The 20,385-nt window shown below is 48.1% G+C and overlaps 1 protein-coding gene across 5 annotated transcripts in view; it reads right to left on the bottom strand.

Moving 5' to 3' along the window:
• LOC106745599 (ensconsin-like) overlaps positions 1–20,385 on the bottom strand; it is a 182,649-nt gene that overhangs the window by 100,716 nt on the left and 61,548 nt on the right. For 3 of the 5 annotated variants that reach the window (XM_014621338.1, XM_014621340.1, XM_014621344.1), the window contains exon 1: positions 11,903–14,000. The exons of the other annotated variants lie outside the window; for them this stretch is intronic. In XM_014621338.1, coding sequence (XP_014476824.1) covers positions 11,903–12,104 — 202 coding nt within the window. In that variant the 5' untranslated portion in view covers positions 12,105–14,000. Of the gene's footprint in view, positions 1–11,902; positions 14,001–20,385 lie in introns of those variants that run through there. 5 annotated transcript variants of the gene reach the window in all.

Below are 20,385 nucleotides of genomic sequence, written 5' to 3'. Positions count from 1 at the left end.
TCGATTACACGGTAGCCAATACAACGGGCGGGGCCGAGATAATTTCGCTGATAAACCGCCACTCGTGACCCGTCTTCGCCCCGAGACAATGAACCGCGATAAAGATCGACGCTCTGACCGAGCGCGCGCACGAGGCACTCCGGCCACGAGTTTCCGGATACGCCCATTGCCCGCCGAAATTCGCCGACGAACGGGGGAACCTGCGGCACCGCGAGGAGAACAGGTTCGCGAACCTGATCTCGCGGCCCGTCGAGTCATCCGGCTGGAGAAATACGCGCGAAGAATTGCTTTCGTGATGTCTCGCGCGACCCGTGATGTTCGAGAGACGCACTGTGACGACGGCGGAAGTTCCCGTTCGATCGAACGATTTCGAGACGCGAGGGTAACCCATATTCCCGGGAAATTCCTCGGAAAAGCCCCACGTGCCGAACTTAATTGCATTCCGATCGCCGGTTAACGCCGTTAACGAGGACAGCTTCGTCGTTTACCCGCGATGCAACGTAAAACACATTTCTCTAATTTTTATAATTCCGAAAAAAAATCTACAATACGTATTTCGGTAGAAAAAATGTCGCAGCTTTGCGTCCGTGCGCGTGAATTTCAATCCCACGCTTTCAACGATGTTTTAAAGCCTAGAAACGAAAATGGCGCACGTCGGGTCTTGGTAGTCTTTTCCTCTAATTATTGCAATTATCGTGCGATGAGATTAATGGGACAAGTACATACACACACTCGGTGTGCACGCGAATAACATTTAAGTATATATCTCGGACCTTTCGCGCTCTCTCGCATTCACGTCCGTCGATCGCTTTTTAGCGGGCCGCGCGAGGCGGATCGCGCGCGCTGAAATTTCCACCGGCCGGTCACGAAGTTGCGCGATCATCGTCCGAGGTACGTGTAACGCCGATCTTCGAGGCGGCTGGAACGCGTCCGGCGTGAATTTAATTAAATCCCAGACTAACATCAAGCTGTGCGAAGCCGGCCGAGGAGAGCCCGGCGCGACACAGCGTAACTCGCTGGCCGAATGTGTGCAATTTCGCGGGTACTTTTGTTACGTGTCCACCGTGTAATAACGGGGCGCGGGGGTCGGCCGGGCACATTCTTCGCTCGATCGCGCGATCGATACCGATACGTACACGGAGAGACTGGCGATCGAGCCGGGATAGCGTGAAATTACCTTCGCCTTTGCTCTGCGATTCCTTTCATGCTACTCCCAGCCGCGCTGTGTGTCCGTGTGAGACTGTGTGCCTCTCGCGAACTCTGTGCGTTACTTACTTTAATACTCGTCGTCGCACACGCGCGACGAAGTAAATTTTGTCTCGAGATAATTAGATCGTTGGGAACTCCCGTGTCGCGGGGAACACGTAGAATTACCGGGCTTACGTCGTCTCGTGTAGGAATTGCGCCGGGCGCGCGTAATTACGTGAGTGTGTTGAGTATAATGTACGGTACTTGTTTCGACGGTGACGTCTTGGAGACGTGTGCAGTGACGTGCCGAGGGCACACGCTAAGAGCAGCGTTTGAAAGTTCGAGAACTAATATTTACTTACACATTTACTTTACACGGGATCGTGGAAACTCGATTTTACTCTCCCGAGTAGACTGTCTTCTATTCGCAGGTGGGTGTGTGTATGTGTACGTGCGTGTGTGTGATGTGCGGGCGTAGGACGTCGTTCGGAAACGAGAAAAGGCGAGCGCCGTCGAAAAGTAATAACGGAGGGAAGTGAAGGATCGAGATAAAACGGACGGTTGTCACGAGCCAGTGGAACACACACGTGACACGTTTAACCAGACCATCGAGTTTCCGCTCAGAAAACTGGTCGCTGAATGAACAATACGGTCTTCCCGCTGGATAATGGAATTCTGCGGTCGCGGATCGGGACCCGGATATGTTAGAGCCGAGCTTACAACGCGCGCGTCGGTAAAAATGCGCTGTTTACTCGGCAAACAGCCGGACGAATTTCGAAAGTGAGTCGAGCCAGAAACGTCCGCAAGGAAATCTTCGGTTGCAAGGTTCATTTCGTTTTACACGTATTTCTTACCCAATCATCAAGCAAAATAGGAGAAACAGTATAAATATGAGACGGGGTTGTAATATGGAACACGCGTAGGTGCTAAAACCATCGCTCGAAACTATCGGTAGTTACATTTACGGAAAACATAACACTCACAGGAAAAATATCCGATCGTATCTGATCGGATGATCCAATTGGAAAGTAAAAATAAACGGATATATCCGATCAAGCGCAATATCTGATTATTTTGACGTTTCATTCGATCAAGTCCTGCCTTTATCCGATGAAAATTGTAACCGGTATGTAAAAAGTCGATTAATTTCTCGACTAGGTTTCATCGGTAACTGTATCGGTAGTTTCATCGGATGAAGGTATTCATCTCACTTGATCGAACAATAAAAATAACAATCGGATACATCATTTGATCGATTTATCCGATGGAAATCTTTCTCAATGTAGGTTCCGTTTAGGTCACTAGAGAGCGTTGACGTGAAAATGACGCAGCGTTTAACTGTGTAAACGAATAATCTGTTTTACGAAAGTGCGATGCTAAGTTGTTGCAATGCCGAGAACTATTTTTGTTTCATTAAAAAAAAAAACTATTTATCTCGTTGTATATAGTTTCGCACCTAAATGTTAGGTTACTTGAGCTCTCCTGTCATTCTGCAAAAATGTATAATATATTCTTATTGCGTATAAATACATTAAAATGGGTTGAATTAAAAAAAGCTCATGACACTATAAAAAAAGCTTTCTCTTTCCTTTACCTGCTTTTTCATCCTAACATCCCATTTGTTCAAATCTTAGATTTGACGCATTGATAAAAATGTGTGTACTTTTTTAACAGTTGTATGCTTGGCCTCAACAACTAATAGTACGCGTTTTCAGATGTATGTGCTAACAATATTAACGATTAATCAATATTTAGATCTTAAACTACATTTTTTCTTTAACATTTGAAAGCCCGTTCCTTATTTGCACCCTTTCTTCTAATATAATAAATCTGCTGAGAGCAAAGTCCGCTAAAAGTTTATCTCAACCTCTTTTGCATCGGAAACACATCACAGATGATCGAAGCTATTAACGTCGCGGACTGCCGCAATGATTAAATCCCCAATACACGATTATAAAACTGTTGGAAGGAGAGAATACCGAAGAAACACTTCTTCTTCGCTGCGTTATGGCGGCGCAACGGTGGGAGACAATGATACGGCGTTTCGCATAAAAGTTTAACGAAACGGGGACACGGCCGATGGTATTGATCGTCGGTGCTCGGCCAATGGTCGGCCTTGCCGATCGCACGCACTTGCGTAAATTCCGCGTACGCGCGAGTTCCCGTTGGCATGTTTACGAGAGGCAATTTCGAGATTGCGCGAGGAGCGGAGCGACTTTTGCAAATCGCGCGAAGAGCAACGCATCCTCGGAAATGTCGGGGGAGGAAGTTTTTCGCGAGACTGCTCTCCCGAGACACGAATATTCCTCGCTCTGCAGCTCTTCCCCGCCGACTTATTGGACGATAAATCGCCGCGAAGCGCGTGGGAGGTATCCTGCTTAATAGCGGTGCGTTTCTCTGCCGCGAAATTTCGCGATGCAAATGCACGCCGGCGCGATTTTTAATTCGCGAGCACAGACAGGCTCCGGTGCTTTCATCGAAGAATAACGTAAATCGCGCGACGCCGCTCCCACCTCGGAAAATCGATAATCGATTACACCACGCAACCGTCTGACTAACGAGGGGTCATTCTTTACGGTATTTTATCGTGATTAGAAAAAGAAGAGAAACGGCAAAATTGCGTCGGCCAACATCGAATCGTCATCGAAGGAGCGGAGAGAAATACGCGGACGCGAGTCCCGCGTATACGACTCCGTCCGAGTACAATTTCACGTTTTCTCGTTAGCGCGGTCGCTTCGCGCGCGCCGACATCGTCCGTGTAAAACTCATCATTGAAGCCGCACGTGGATGCGATCTCAGGCTCATCGATTTTCCAATTCACCCGATCGTCGCAGTCGGTATGATTTAACGTCATGCGTGAACCATTCGAACCGTGACTTACCCTTCGACTACGCGGCTCGACTCGTGAAAGTGCACCGCGGGGAAAAAAGTCTAATCGTCGGCCACCAGAGCGTTAATTATAGCGTGAAATTTTCTTTTTCCCTCTTTCCTTTTTTTTCGGACCAACTCGAACGCACTTTTATTATATCGCGACACGATTCCGCGCGCTCGGTGTATCGCGGTGTTGTATCGATCGATCGATGAGCAGGGAGGAGGAGGAGGTTGCCTCGTGCGGGGAACGAATAGCAGTGCCTTTGTGTTATCGGCGTTTCTCTCTCTCTGTCTCTCTCTCTCCGATATTCCCTCGAGAATCTCCTCTCTTTACGGGCACCAAGAGAGAAACCTAATGTCGCCGTCGCCATTGAGAATGCTTATCGACCGTTAAATATCTCCGTAATTCTATCATCGAGTCATCGCGTAGACCTCCGGCTGAAAGGCGGACTTGAACTGCGAAAGAGCGCGGGAGCGAGCGAGCGAGCGTTTAAAGCGGCGATTCACGATGCCGGTCGCGATGAAAGCGCATCGGCCTGTCTCGTTGAAAACGCCGCTGTCAAAACGACGACGCAGCACACAGTGTTCGCGCACAGTGGCGAGAAGTCGCGGAAGACTCAATTCCGACGCGACGTCGACTGTCACAACGTTTCAATCCGGCTATCGTTGCCCGGAAAAAAACTCGCGCGAGAGGAGGAGAGTCGCGCGTTATCGGATCTTAATTAAGAGAAACTCTGTTTTCAACACGGCGAGAGACGCGAAATCTCGTCCTCGCGTTCTCGTCGCGAGCTCTCGCCGGTCTCTGGCTGACGCAGAGCACGTTATCGACGATGCATTACGTTTACGAGACGGCGATCCGGTCGCTCGTGCGTTTCGGATCGTAATCGAGTTTCTATCGCCCGATCAGACAGCTTGTCCGCGACAAAAGCGCTTCGCCGCGCTTCGTAACAGCGATTGTGTAACAAGACGTCACCTTGTTACACACAATACGCGTGTACGTGTCGATTACGCCGATTACACGTATTTTCGTCGTGGAAACGCGTGCTTCCGGGCTTTGAGAGAACCGAGGCTCGCCGGTTAATTCGTACGTTTCCCCGAGCGTAATTGCAAAGACCTCGCGCGCATTGCGCCAGGGTGTGGTCTGAGACCCGGTATCTCTCTCTCTCTCTCTCTCTCTCTCTGTGTGTGTGTGTGTTACATCGATTCACTTCATTAGCTACGAAATTCAGTTCGAATTACGTTCTCGTCCTCCTACGGCCGTTCGACCGGCCGCAGTCGTCTCTGTAATTCGATGTAACGTGGGAACGCTCCGTGTAATTATTCAAAGCGTGACTTCATAGCATAGACGACGTCATTACCGCGCGGTAACGACGCGTTAATTTCATGAGTACGGCGGAAAATATACATCATCATATTCACTATTCAGTAATTGTCGTCACTCCCCGCACATTCGCTCGTGTATTCAGCATTACGACGAGTGCGCAAGGTCAAGTTATACGGTTTGCCTGAATCGTAATTGTAACAAATTCGCCTCAATTGTAACACGTATTTCAAATATTCAAATATTCTCGCTCGTCTCCGAAATTCCATTACGTCTCGAATCTGTGATATTCTCAGCGAACCTGAGTCGAAGTTGCGGTTTTTGTATTGATCCCGCAAATTCCGTCGAACCTGAAGGACCGATGGAGAATCCCGAGATGTTCTTATTTTCTATGAGTGAAATTGTTCTTGATAAATATGTTAAGATCGGAAATAGCTTATATGATAAATAATTCGACGCACCTCGTAATATCCTGTACAGCACAGGCTTTCAAGGGATGTTCTAAAGACATCCAAAAGAAGATGTTCCTGCGTTTTAAAAACGTCCGCAGGACGTCCTCAGATAAAGTGTATAATGTGGGATGTTTTGCTAACCATGTTCGGACACCCTGCGTTCTCTTTCGAACGGAGATTCGATCGGAGAAAAGCGCGTTAATTTAATGCGATACCCGAAGAAATATTTCAACAGCCTTACTCAACGGGAGGAGGAGGGAGAGTTGTAAAAATAACGTACCGGTACACGTGTTCCGCGTCGCTTCAGTAAGCACGTCGTTCGTCAGCTCGAAACGTTATAGCTCGGTCATGGCCAAACACGCGACGCACAAGAGTTCTCAAACAATCGGCAAAAAGGACGAAATCGCTCTCCACCAATCGTCGGCAGTCTTTGTCCGCCGATCAATAACGCGTACATACGGTGCTCGAGAAATCAAAACAATCAACGCTCTCAAAACATTCCGGAACTTCGGAGCGGTAGAAGTTATCAGAATAGTACATATTGAAAGTATCGCCCGTAGCATTCGACGATTGTCGTTGGTTAACGTACGATCGTTAATTGACACTGCGTATCTGACCGATTCGTATATTTGCTTGCAAGTGAGAAGCTTTAGAACGAAAATTGTCGCGAGGCGAAACATGGGGAAAAACTCGGAGTTGAAATTGTGGGCGAGGAAAACGGGAAAACGCGTACGATCAGATCGCTGCGACCACCACGCTGGCACCTAATCACGCTTGAAGTACTCCTGCAGATCTCGTCGCGTTTCACCGCGAAAGCTTTTAATAACCGTGACACACTTACGTATGCGCCGCTTATCGCGAACAGCGTTCAAGTCTCAACCCATTAGTCTTGATCGCGGAAGTAGCCTCGCCGGGGGGAAAGAGTATCGCCTCGTTAGCATATATGCTTTCGCGCATGTCACGTCGACGAACGTTCATCGCGGGGTGAAAACTAAAGAGAGGAAAAATAAAGAAAAAAAGGGGCGAAAAAAGTCAAACAAATTAAAGATGGAGCCGATCTAGATTTCATTTTGTACCACATATCGACGCGACATTAATTTTGAACCTGCGAAAGTGACGTGTCGCACGAACGAACGAGCGAGCGACCGAGCGAGCGAGCGAGAGCGAGAGAGAGAGAGAGAGAGAGAGAGAGAGAGCTGGCATGCGCGTGCACCCTCGGTGGACTCGCGACCGCGCGAGTCGCCCTTCCGGGATAGTAATTAGACTATGAGCGATCGGATTACCGTCGGTCAAGTTACAATCTGGCCCGAACGTCCAATCGGCTGGAATAAACGCCCGGGAACAAAGAAACTGTCTTGATGCCGCGCATGCTTTGACACTGAATGGCGGGGGCGTTTAAGGTCAGTTCTTTTATTAATTTTGTTTGCCAGAAGAGAGGTAACGGCAGACCCAATGGTCGGCGTCGAATGTTCTCCTATTACGGCTTTTCAAGTTCGCTCCCGATAACCTCGTGCGAAAATATTTTTACCGGTACTTTCGATATATCCTACGAGAGATTATGAGTCGTCGACTTTTTATCCTTTAATGGTATGTTCGGGCTGGATTCCATGCTCCGTTTTGTTCATTTTTCATCCAATTAACGTACGAAATGGGCAAAACGGTAAATAATAACATAAAACTTCTTTCTCTGTTTATCTATAGATGGAAAAGATAGAAGTTTACTAATTGATTTGAAATGATTGCAGTAAAACGCTTTGACGTTCTGAAAATCCACCCTGCCATTAGAAGGTTAAATAAAATGAATGTGACTTCAGAGTTTGATAATTATCCGTCCTTCCCTTCGAAAAATGTACAAATAGTAACCGTTGTTTCGAAATGGTTAGAAGTTCCACGAGTATACATGGCTGTGTGGATTGGAAGATATTGCAGACTGCAGGTTGGATTACTGTGTAGTTTCGCGTATTCGGTGCTTGAAGTCCCGGATGCGCTAGAAATTCCCGCGAATGAAGAACACCATTAAGCAAAAGTGCCAAGGCCTACGTTCGCGAAAAACAATTCTACCGTGAGATCTGTAAGAATACGACCGTGGCGTGAGGTAATCGCGATGATGCAAACAGTCTCGTGCGCGCTCGTGTGTAATGGTGAGGCAAGGTTTCATTAAATTACTCGGATGGGTGTATCTTGAGATCTGCTTAAAAAATGGAGCTTACATTAGTGTGATTAGCGCGACGAAAAATATCGGTCGAGCGAATGTTAATTAAACTCGCGAGCGGAAAAACGGTTAACCTAATTTCTGTTATATAAATACCACAGAGAGAAAGAGAGAGAGAGAGAAAGAGAGAGTGAGCGAGCGAAGGAGAGATCACACAGTTTTTTGTATACATTATCTGGAGCTTTGAATTATTCAACGCCCGTTAATCCGCGCAAGCAGGAGCATATTTTTGTGCCTGAGAAAAACAGATTTGTTTTTTGGCGATACGCGCGGAGGAATTTAAACGTGTCTTATTCGGGACGAGGAAAAGCCTTCCACCGCGCGACCTTAACTTTCCATTGATATTAATATCGCAATACGCCTTCGTATAAAGGAATGGCGCAATAAGCAGATGTGCTGTAACAGACCGGGGTTGTAAATCATCGTAACGTGACCGTACGTACAACGCAAGAAGCAATCTCCGCGATCAGAGCCACAACGTTAAAGTAAGTAGCCGTCATTTCGCCGTTACTCATCTCTCACGACGTTTATAAAACGCGTGGTGATTAAACTGGCATCGATTTCGCGGAACAGCGATATTCGTGACGCAAAATGACATCGCGCTTACGTGTCGCATTGCAAAAGTATTACGTCAACGTCGCAATTATTCACCTCTCGTTGAAATTTCGCGCCCTTATTAATTTTATTATATTTATTTATTATCGGCGATATTTACCGAGCGTTTTAATTAATAACAACTGTACATAGGAGATAATTAATTCTGCCAGGTTCCTAATTAGGTTACATTGCGTATATCTCATGTAGAAAACTGGCTGCTGTCGGCTAAGAAATTTCAAAGCGCGCCTCGGAAAAATTGCAACGCACGCACACACACACACACGGCCGTCGCCGTTTCGTAAGAGCAATTTTTCCTTACACCGATTTTAATTCGCACTCGTGTCTGCAATTCCTCGTGGATCGTTCGTCCTGCCAGCTCGGCAAATTGGCATTCGAAAGTGTAACGCTCGCCGGCATAAACGTACTAGAGCAAAACTATTCCTGCTAGACGTGCGAAATAGTTTCGCGACACCTGCGCCATCGTAAAATTAACCGTAAATTGCCATATAAATTAATAATATTAACTGACTTGAAATATTGCATTCCTGCTCTGTGCGAATGATTAAAAATGTTTCATGTCTGCCCTTGAATTATTAAATTTTCGCGGAAAAATCTTATTTGGAAATATAGCATTTCTCTCTTTCCATACGATGATTATATGTCCGTTTTATTGTAAATTTAGATCGTTAAATTCTCGCAACAAATTCCTCGCCTTGATAAATTGCCGAATTTCGAGAACCGATAAACTGTTAAAACTAGATTTATTATTAGATCCTTGAATCGGATAGCGAGATCCTCGCGTTCGTCTCCAGTCTCTCGCATTTTCGGAAAACGTCAGATCTTCGTTTATTCTCAGGTCACTCGGCACTCGCCGTGTTCTCTCCCTCGGAAACCTCATTCGAACCGTCTGTCCGCGTCTGCTACTACGGTTCGTGTACTTTAACGAGGTAAGAAGTAGGAAATACAAGTGTACTCTTCGGTATATCAAATCGGACACGGTCTACCACGAGTAATCCAAGCGCGCTCCGCGGTGCGTCAGAAGGGAACATATTCCGGATGATTTCATAAATCTCCCGGGGCTGTCGCGTGGCTTGTATGTGTGCGCACGCGCGTACACAGGAACGGGACAGCTGTTATAATTAAAAAGAGTATGAGAACGAGCACGCCACCGGCTCCAAAGTGTGCAACATCCTCCTCCTGTTGCCCGATTACGAGCTTCGCAAATACGGGCAATAATACCGCGAATTAACCGCCGGTGCAAAAACCGTAATAACACGGTAGACACACCGGCCGCTGATAAATATAAATCGTAACGATCTTTTTGCGAACTTTCTATGATCTCACGCGGGCGTGAGCGAGGCGAGAGGATACGATAGCGCTCTTCCTGGCTTAATACTAGACACTATTAAGGCCCGATCGAGGATACGGTGACTCTTCCAGCGATCGTCGGGCAGATATTTCGCACAAATATCCGAGCATTACACGCGTCACGCGTCATTTCGCGCTCGGCATTAGGTATCGAACAAGTAATAAACCGTTGATGTATAATGTAGAACAGCGCATGGCCACGATTTCTCAATGAGACCTTCGTGCACGACGATACTTCTTCGTTCGCGGTGCGCTATAACGATCAGCACGTATCATTACGTAAGTGATTATATTATTGAAAGCAATGAGGAGAAAACTCGAAGGACAATTTCTCTCTTCGCACACGGGCCGAGAATGAGAGATCGAGTTGTCGTGAGTCGCGAATAAAAAGCGTATTCTCCATTAAAACGTCGACTTTCGTTGTTTCTGTTATAATGATATATTATTGCGGATATATATATATATATATAAAATTTAAAATATGATATGCGGAATATCCGGGTACTCAGGCGGTAGACGTCGGAATATCAACCTGGTGGAGCACTGATAGCACTAATATATAACGCAGGCATTAACGCAGCGCTGAAACTTTCTCTCGCGAGAAGCATTACGCGAACAGGACGAATAACTCCAATGTTAAACGCGCTCGTAAAATTTCGCGAGCGAGTTTCCGAGAAAAAAATTCACTTACTCGCTCCGGCAGGAGAGTCATCCACGGTCTGGCGAGCTTGTCAAAAGAGCCGGTCGTTTTAATGTGTTAATGCGATAATCATTGCCCGCTGCCCCGCTCCAGTTATTGTCAGCCGCGAGGAAAATGATACGTTGTAACAATTAGTGGACGCGATAAGGGGTAATGGATACGCATTCGCGTCTAATAAATACATCCGCGAAGGAAGGAGCGATTCGCGATCCTCGCACGCGTTACGCCGGTAACGAGGGCGAACGCGCCAATTCGCGTTAATTAAATTTCCATCCGCGAAATTAACGGCCGCTCCTCGCGCGCGCCTCGTTGCCCGGCACATTCGTAAATAATAGGCGCGACGATGGAGCGCGGAATTCTTTCCTCGCTCTTACGTTTTTTTCTTGTCAGCGCAAAAAAGCATTTAATTAGCGATACCACGGCGATAATTTCGCGGCCCCGTTAACTCCCCCCTTCGCTCTTTCCTCCTCTCTCTCTCTGTTCTTTTCTACGTCTCTCGCCGGGCTTCCTGGAAGTTTTCGGACCAAGAAGCCTGCGAGACAAAAAACACCCTCTTTGTACACACCGTTGTATCACACGACTTTCGCAAGCAAGTAGACGAGCAACCTGCTGCGACTCCGTTCCAATTTTCTCCGCGGCGACGATAATCGCGCCGATAATCTCGCGAGCGTAATCGGATGTCACGACTTTCCGCGGAGGAGCCGCGTCGTCGTCCAGATGCCACGGGTCATCGGGCCCATGATCGGGTAGGCGGGCAGATGAGAAATCGCGAAAGAGGAACGACCCAGTTAACAGTACGTCTCGTTTCGACGCGTATCGCGAGGCGCGCACACCTGCGGAAGATGATCAAATTACCGAGAAATGCGGCACGGGAAAGAATCATCCGCGCCTTCCGGCCGACCGGAGGCGATTAATTTTACCGTCGACGTTACACCTCGTTCCCGTGACTCATCTGCGAACGACAGAACCATAGACGCGTGACGGGAAGAGACGCCGGGCAGAAATTTCGGACGACCGTTCCGACAGACGGCTTCTTTTTCCCGACGCGAAGGTGAGTCAAGTCGGAGGAAGTCAGGCACGTCGATGAAGTCGGAGCAACGATCGAGCGATTCGAGAGTCGCAACTCTCTGTTTCCTTCTGCCCCCCCCCTCTCTCTCTCTCTAACTAGAAACTAGTGGCGGCTAATAACTTACATAGCCAGACGTTGCCACGGGGCGCGGTGTGCAGGAGGTTGAGGTGCAGGTTGAAGTCGAGACCGGCTAGGTCCTGTCGCAGGTGGGTGCTGTCCATGACGAGCGCACGTTCCGGCAGCAGGAAGAGGTGATCGCTCCCCTCCGCGGGCCCCAGGGTTCGTGGTACGCCGAGCCCGAGAGGCCCTGATCGGGCCGTCAACATTCTACCACCAGGATCAGCCAGGACCGCGTTGCCGTGGTCGTCGCCGGCGCCGTGACCGCGCGTTTTCGCATTCTCTCGCGACCGCCTGACGCCCGACACGCTGCTGACCGACGGGGACCTGCGGCCCTTCCGCACCGCGGACCGCCTTGTAACAGGCACGTGATCCCCCCTGGCCCCGTCAGGGAACCCCGTCCTCGGACACTTAATCCTGACGTCTGGTGACGACGCGTCGAGATCGCTCGTCTCGACGTCCTCCTCGCCGGAGAATCGCAGGAGGTATCCTCGAGGGTGATCGGGAAGACGATTACCACTCGCGGCAGTTATCCGTAATATCTAATTCGGCCCTTCCTGAGCGCTCTTGTCTTTTCTCATCGTGGGACGGGACTCTTTTCCGAGTTGGATTAATCCTCGGACTCGACGCGAATACGAGTAATACCCCAATTACGATTCACGGCTCAAGTGCGGGAATTGAGGCGGAAACGTTGGCAGGACTCTCTCTCTCCCCTAAGAATCTCCGTTCTCTTTTATTGTTGGAAAACTCATCGTTCAAGTTTCGTTAATTCGCGTTTGATTGGACGGCGAGCGCGGTAGGTTCGCCCGGGAAGATCAACGCAACACTTCTTGGGAGTCGTCCTTTTCTCTCATTCTCTCTCTTTCTCTCCTCTCAGTCTCTCTTCCTCGGCCTCGATTAAAGTCTCATACAATTCACTCGCGTCAGCGGTTGACGGAGCTCGAAGGAATTTGACGGTTCGCTCGCGCGGCTTAACTCGATCACCGTGAAGGCGCGACCAGGCGATGCCTCGATATCGAGAGATATATCGGTGTTTTTCCCGACGATGCCGACGTGATAAGTGTTCCCGCGAGGAAGGACGCGGCGACGACCCGACGTCACCACCACGGTGTCTCGAGAATGACTCTTAATCCCGTGAGTCACTCGGTCAGTCAACTTTCGACGTGTAGCGTCGCACCACCGACGACGGGACGAGAAGAAAGAGAGAGGGAAGTCACACTCGTGGTGGATCTCCCGCGACGTCGCGTGAAGTGGCACGAATTAACCGGACGGACTCTCCGCTCGTTCAATTCACTCGGGATTCGGTTCCCCGACCCTCGTCGTCCTCGAAAATCTTCGATGGTCCCGAGGTCGAAGGTCAACACCGCGAGAGAAAGAGAGACGAGGGGGCGTGCACGAGCGACTCTCGAGGCAGCCGTGTGTATATATTCTCGACTCGTGCTCGAGAGACACGCCGATTTAATTCTCAGATTTATTCCCGGCGAAACAGGTACGGGAGCAGGTGCAGCGGCTTAACCGACCTTCCCGCGTCCTACCGGCTGTCAGCTGTGTAATGTTTGTCCGCCGCGAGCTCTCTCTCTCTCTCACCATCGATACCACTGTCCACGTCGCCGCCGCGGCCTTCCGTTATTTACGCAGCGCACGCCAGATTAATTAATTCCGCCCCCGTGCCGTCTCGATGACGCTCGCTCGCTCGCTCGCGCGCGATTGTTCGAGCAGTCCTCGACGAGGCTCCACCGAGTGGGAGTTGACAAACAGATCTCCCGCGACGGGTCGGTGGCGGCTGATCAATCGACGATCGGTCGTCTCCCAGACCGGTGTGACATCGAGTGGCGTGTGACCCACTCTCTCTCCCCTAGTCGCGAATCAATCAGCGGAAAAATTGCACGCACGGAATTTTTCCGAGACACGTCTGTATATATATTTATATATATATATATCTATCTATCTATATAGCTGCCTCTCTCTCTCCCTCTTCTTTATTTCCTTGCAGCGCGATCAGCCGTCGAAACTTGATGGCCGCTTCGACAGCTGAACTCCGACGGGACTCGTGTGACTCGCTGGCACCGAGCTCTCTCTCGCGAACGGTCCTACGTGCACGGCGGTCAGCGTTCGACTGACAGTGCTTTCGTCGCGGCGCGCTCGTGAGCGACGCCGAGGGGCGCCGGAGACGGCCGAGCGGAGCCGCGGAGATGCGGCGTAGGAGAGATGCATTTTCCGCGGAGGAGAGAGAGAGAGAGAGAGAGAGATGAGCGTTTTCCGAGGAGCAGAGGAAGAATAGTTCATTCGTCTATTCGTACGATTCTCGCTTACTCGCTCGCGCACGCACCCAGCCCCGAAAATCTCACCTGTCCTCCCGTATCGACCTGGCTTGCGTTCCGGGAAGCGCGGGAGGGAAAGACGCAAAAGGGTGCGCGTCGCAGCATCTACAGGGTGGTATTCTTACAGGATATAAAAGCCGCATTGACGCGCTCGCCACGTCGATTCTGGTTTTTTCGTTTCGAGATACGCGGCTTATCGAGGATTCTGTGGAATCCCGTTCGGACTCGAGGAATCCCCAGTAAAGGAGGTACGTCACGTTCACGGGTGCCCAAGATTTGTTGAGTACATACATACCGTGAGATTCGGAGCGAAGCGAATATAAATGTGGCCAGTAAAAAGTGCGAGATCGACGGTAGCGTGTAATGAGAAATCCTAACGGGAGGATAATAATGTTAGGCAATATTGCGACACTGACCGAAAATGGTCTTTCGGATTCACATGAGCCGCTCCGCTCCTTTCACCGTTCAAACTGAACGGTATCGTGCCAATCCTAGACCGTTATTTATGTTTATGACTATGACCATATTTATGCTTAAACAAAGAAATATAAATGGCTCTGAATAAGTTCGAAAAGATAGTTTAAAGTGGCCAATAAGAATCCAACGCATGGTTCTTTTAGTGCGATGATAAGGAAACTTTGGTCCCTTGGATATTGATGAGACTATAAACGATCTAAATATTAACATACTTTATTCCACCTTTGGATCGTTAATATTTAGATCGTTTTGGTTCTCTCTGGCTATTTTAAATTATATTATATTTATGTTTAATTTGTGTATTAGACCATGCAATGTTTTATTATCGCGGGAATCTTTCGAAATGCTGGTTCGATCCGATCCTACCATTTCTCAACCTGCTTCAAGACTTGAATAGCCGCATGCTTTTAGTTTCTTGGCATTTAAATCTAAACGCACAGAATGATCCAAAATTTACTTGGACGGTTTGGTGAAAGGTCAATAAAGCGCGAATTTGCCGAAACAAATGTATGATTAAAATTGGAAAGGTGCCTTCGTGCAAGAAAACGAATGATAACGATTTTATCGGTCGCGATCTTCTGCGATAAAAAAATATGTCGAACCTCTGAGAAGAAATATCGCGCAGATAAATTCCATTCGGCGTAAAATTGGCCTCCGCGGTACGACGATTTTCGCACATCTGCTTCCGTTCGCGCGAAGTTACATAAAAGACACGGACGCCTTTCGGCGTCGGAAGAGTTAGTCGACCATTAAAATAGCTTCGACTACAGCCATTTTCTGAATCATAATCCGCGCAATTAGGCAGCATGGAAACCGTCTATAAAAGGGAATTATAAATCTAGTCACGGGAACAGAATAGCCCCCGCGCNCCCCCCCCCCTCTTCATTCATAACTTCGAGACATTAAAATTCCGTTACGTGTCTTTTGCCGAATTCAATGATCATTTGTCGCTGTCGTTGCACCACGTTCGTGTTTTCACCGTGTTTTGTTATTGGATCTTTCGTAACGGTCGCAAAACAAGATTTCACTTTGCCCCGACCGCAAATGATAAAGATAAAACAAAGTTGCGCAACAGCCGCGATCTGACTTCAACGTTGACAATTTGTCCGTGAAAATCTCGCGGACATTTGCGCGAAACAGCGGCGGAATGTGGGTGGTACGAGAGCCGGGCGGACGCGGAATCGCGCGTTGTAAGAATATCGCGGTTACACGGAAGGAACGGCCTCTGTTGCGGTTATAGCAATTTGCGGGCAAGCTCGTTTTTATCGTTAGAAAATGCCTCACGGAGGTGCACCGAAACTGCCGAGTGGCGAGCCGCTTCCGCAGCAGCTTGTGTATGCTGCGAATAATCGATCACACAAGATGTTTATCAGCAACATCAATAACTGTTAATGACAGACATCACCGTAAGCTTCAAAGCCGGCTTCCGTTCAGAAAGATAAGAAGATGAAATTGAACGGAAGACAAACGCGAGAATTTATCCGATCGTCGACAATTAAAGGTGGGTTATGCTTTCAGAAGATTAAGGAGGCTTTAGGAAACCACATTTCTCGGTGAATCTCAAGTAGACTGAGTAATTCAACGGGAATAGAATCGAAAACCAATTGTGGCGGTAGACTCAACGTCGGAACGATAACGTCGAACGTTCCCGTTAATTAGCGATTAACGCGCTGAAAGCTGAATATATCCCAGATACATCTCCGACGAGAAAAAACGCACCGATACACATTCGTTACACAAGTCTGCCGTATATCAGCGAAATGTGTACGAGCCGCATAAACAGTAGCTTATTAGAAAAAAAAAAAAGAGGGGAAAGAAAAAATACAGCGCGAAAGCGTTAAACGATCCATGCAGTATCCAACAGCGACTCCTCCTATCGTTGCTCATAATTTCTCCGCCATATTTATTTTTACATCGCATCGCGCACGTACCGTGTATACGTGCGTGTGTCTGGCTGTGTGTATGTGCGCATATCGACAGCCTTTGTTACGGAGTCTGTTGGATCGTGCACGGGCTTTGGGACCCGATAAAGGCAAGAGCCGGGGAAAAAAAACATCGCGGAGGAGACAGACGGAGCGCGATCTAGTTTCAAAAGAGGCGGAAAATAATAGTCGTTACATCTAACGGCTGCCCCGTTAGTCCAGACTTCGCCGGTTGAGGTTTATCGGGTCACTTTTTGCGATCGCCGCGGCGCACGCGCCGAGGAGACGCGTAGCGTCGTCTCGACGGCGGCGTCCGTTCGCGGATAAACGGAGCCCCATCAGATTTTATCTCTGCTCCGACGACGCTTTACGGAGAGTAATTCAGAAATCAGGGTCAATCGGCTGCCACGAAGGCGGGAAAGGGGCTAACGCAGCGTCGCTCGCGATGTATCCCCCGATGATGAAATTAGCAGTCGTTATAAACTCGTTTGAGAATTACGACTGTTCCCTTAATGACCGTAATAAAACTATTAGGAAGATGACGGCTATTAATTTTATCATGCTGGTTAAAACGCACGCGTTACACTTCCTCGTGGGACGTCTTGATCGCGCGGGATCTTTTTTGTCCAACAGAGAATTTGCGGCTCTCTTTCTCTCTCTCTCTCGCATTTTCGTGTAAATTCCTCTGATCAACTCCAATTAGGAGCGCTAATCGTGAAAAAACCCGTTTCCTCCTTCCACGAGATCCGCGAGATCTCTTTTTCGCAAGATAACACGCTATTCCTTTCATTTACCGTAAATCCGGGCCTTCCACGGATAGATTAACGTGGCAATAACGCCGAAATTTACGCGAGGATACTAAGTTTCGCTTCAATTCCTCTTATTTCCCACGCCAGCTCAGATCGCTAATTTAATATGGATGTTAATATAGATTTTACGTTCGGTCGATAGATAGAAACGCGGGCTCGCGAGCATGTCCGATAGCGGCAAATATAAATGATGCGGTACCTCGAGGAATTCTCTACGAGCAGTACCTCTATCATCCGGCCGCTATCTTGAAGAATGTGGCGGGGCGCTTCTTGCGGCTCGTGATCTTCCGCGTGCGTGCCGCGTGTACGAAGTCACTCGAATGACGATCGATGTCCCCCTATGGAAACTAATATGCCAGGTTCACCGGTTGGATCGACTAGATACAAGCGGCACTGCGCATCAAGAACAGACATTGATCGACGAGAAGATTGCTTATCACTTGTTACTCACGAGAGTTCGTGTCGCATCAATTATCACGGGTCCATAAAACGAGTGTTGCACGAAAGGATAGCTCCCCCTCTTTCTCTCTTTTTCTCTCTCTCTCTGTCTCACTCTCTTTCTTCCCCTCTCGACGTGGACAATAGCTACGAAATGCGAAGAGAGCGACAACGGCCGATCGTCAAACCGTTATTTCGGAGCCGGCCTCGAAGGATTATTGTAATTCATGGCGCGAGGGTCAGAGAGGAAGAAAGTTTTGTCGGACGTGACGGTAATCCCCGATGGGCCTGAATCTGAGAATAATCCGCGGCCCACACGGTAATTATAAGCACCGCCTTTCGTGTCGGCGACTCGGAAGCGCGTCTTCTGGATTCGCCGAACGGGAAATTAAGCGCGCCCGGCTGAATATGCATAACGTAGTGTTCCGGTGAGAATTTATAATTTCCCCCGAACGACGGCGAGGAGAGCGCGAGGTATTAATTACCGATAACATTTCATAATAATGACGTAATTATACCGGTGTGTTATATACAAATGAAACAGTTAATCTTTCGTTGATGAGCCAGTACAGCGCGATAATGTTGCAGCAAGCGTACGATAAATTAATTGTAACAACGTGCGTAACACGTGCGCGCTCACTCACCACGAAACTGTCCGGATTGATTACGGCGTTTAATCCGTAATTTCACATCGCGCTGCTCACGCACGGTTCAGGATGCATGAGATTAAGAAACAAATTACCTCGCGCATAAAGAACGGCCCAATTACGCGAAACATCGTGCGCTACTTCGAGCTTCAATGTCGTGCGAGTGAAGCAACTCTCCCGGGAATTTTCCGAAAGGATGCCGCGGACGACCATAATTGAACTAACGGACGCATTCGAGACTGTTCAAAGTGCGCGTTTTAAAGGCGGCGAAAGCCGCCAGTTAAGCGTCGCCCTAAACGACGCCTCGTTAGGATCAACTTTCCGTGAAAGACAATCCTTTCCGGGGCCCGCGCGACGGAAGGACGGCGGATTGACGCGTAAGTTGCGTCACTTTCCATGCTTTCTCCCGCGAACGATTGTCCAACGAGGAGACAAGCACCTCTTAATTCGCCGCGGTAATTCGCGCGCTCTGAAACGAGACGCGTCGCCGGCCGGGAATCTCGCAACTTCCCCGGCTTTTCGCGCCAAAAGCAGCCGAGCGCTTCGCGAACGCGCCTGAAACGCGAATGCAATTCCGATTAACGACCGGACGATGATGAATGAAATCCATTTGCGGAATTACTCCGTTCCGAGCCCCATGGGTCCCATATATCCGAACTCTTGTGCACTCGTGAATGCGAAGCCTCCCCTTGAAGCACCCCTCTCCCCCTCGCCGCGCTGCAGCTGCATTCTAAGCATATCTGTGGGCGCGGATATGACGAAGGTCCGTGGTAGCCGCGCGGTCTGCGCCGACACGTGCGATGCATTCGCGTTCTTGTCGCGAATGAATGCGAGCCGCCGCGCGATAATGGCCGCGATCGCGCGGATGGTCGCGATTATTTCTGATGCGAAACACGCCGCGCAACGCCGCGCCCGTCTCTGAGACTTTCGCACACGAATCGCCGCAACCGCAAACTCAAGACGCAAATTCAGGCTGGGATATTGCTTCAAGTTTATGTATTCCGGGGAAAGATAGGACTGTAAATCTGATCGGAAGTAATTAGGATTCGACTAATTATTAAAATCCCAATGACACGGTAATTTTCACCTTTCACACAGAGAATAAGGATTCTTTGATTTTAATAAAATTTCTTTAATTGATACAAATGCGTCGGTTTGAATAGAGCGAAAACTAACGAATGTTTGATTCAACAAATAGGGCTATTTGGTTTATCAAACGATAAATATTTTTTCAAATAACACATTTTTTTTATACTTTCACTCAAACATTATAATGGTTGTCACAAACAATACATTATTTGAAAGAAGTAACACTATATTATAGAAATATTAAAGAACTCTTTTTTGTTTGAATGAAAATGTGATTGCCTCACTAAAGTGAACCATATAGTTTGATAGCAAAAACAGTATCATTTAGAGGAAATAATATTTTTTTCAATAAAAAAATATCATTTCTTCTAAACAATCAATTTTCAATAAAAAAATATCATTTCTTCTAAACAATACTGTTTTTGCTATCAAACTATATGGTTCGCTTTAGTGAAACTTTCAGTGAAACATGATGAATCCATATTTTTATTGAAAAAAATATTATGATATAAATGACATATTTTATATTAAATTACGTTGTTTATATAAAATAAAGCCAAGTCAAACACGTTACTAAGTCTAAAGAAATCTTTCCCTCTGTGCAGAGTACACAAACCTAAAGCAGTACCCTTATCTCGGTTTCCCAGTTTAAATTCACGTCTTCCGATTGTGCCAACGTGCGTGCGAAAGCACTTACGCGCGGATATTACGTCGTTGAGTCGCGCGTTTCCGCGGCTTTGAAATCCGCGGTAAACAGCGGCTGCGACAGAACCGAGTGCAACGTCGC

Source organism: Dinoponera quadriceps, unplaced genomic scaffold (genome assembly GCF_001313825.1).
Source record: "Dinoponera quadriceps isolate SergipeBrazil2010 unplaced genomic scaffold, ASM131382v1 scaffold1476, whole genome shotgun sequence".
Lineage (NCBI taxonomy): Eukaryota > Metazoa > Arthropoda > Insecta > Hymenoptera > Formicidae > Dinoponera > Dinoponera quadriceps.
Note: the sequence above shows the minus strand (reverse complement) of the source record. Positions and strands in the feature narration are given on the sequence as shown.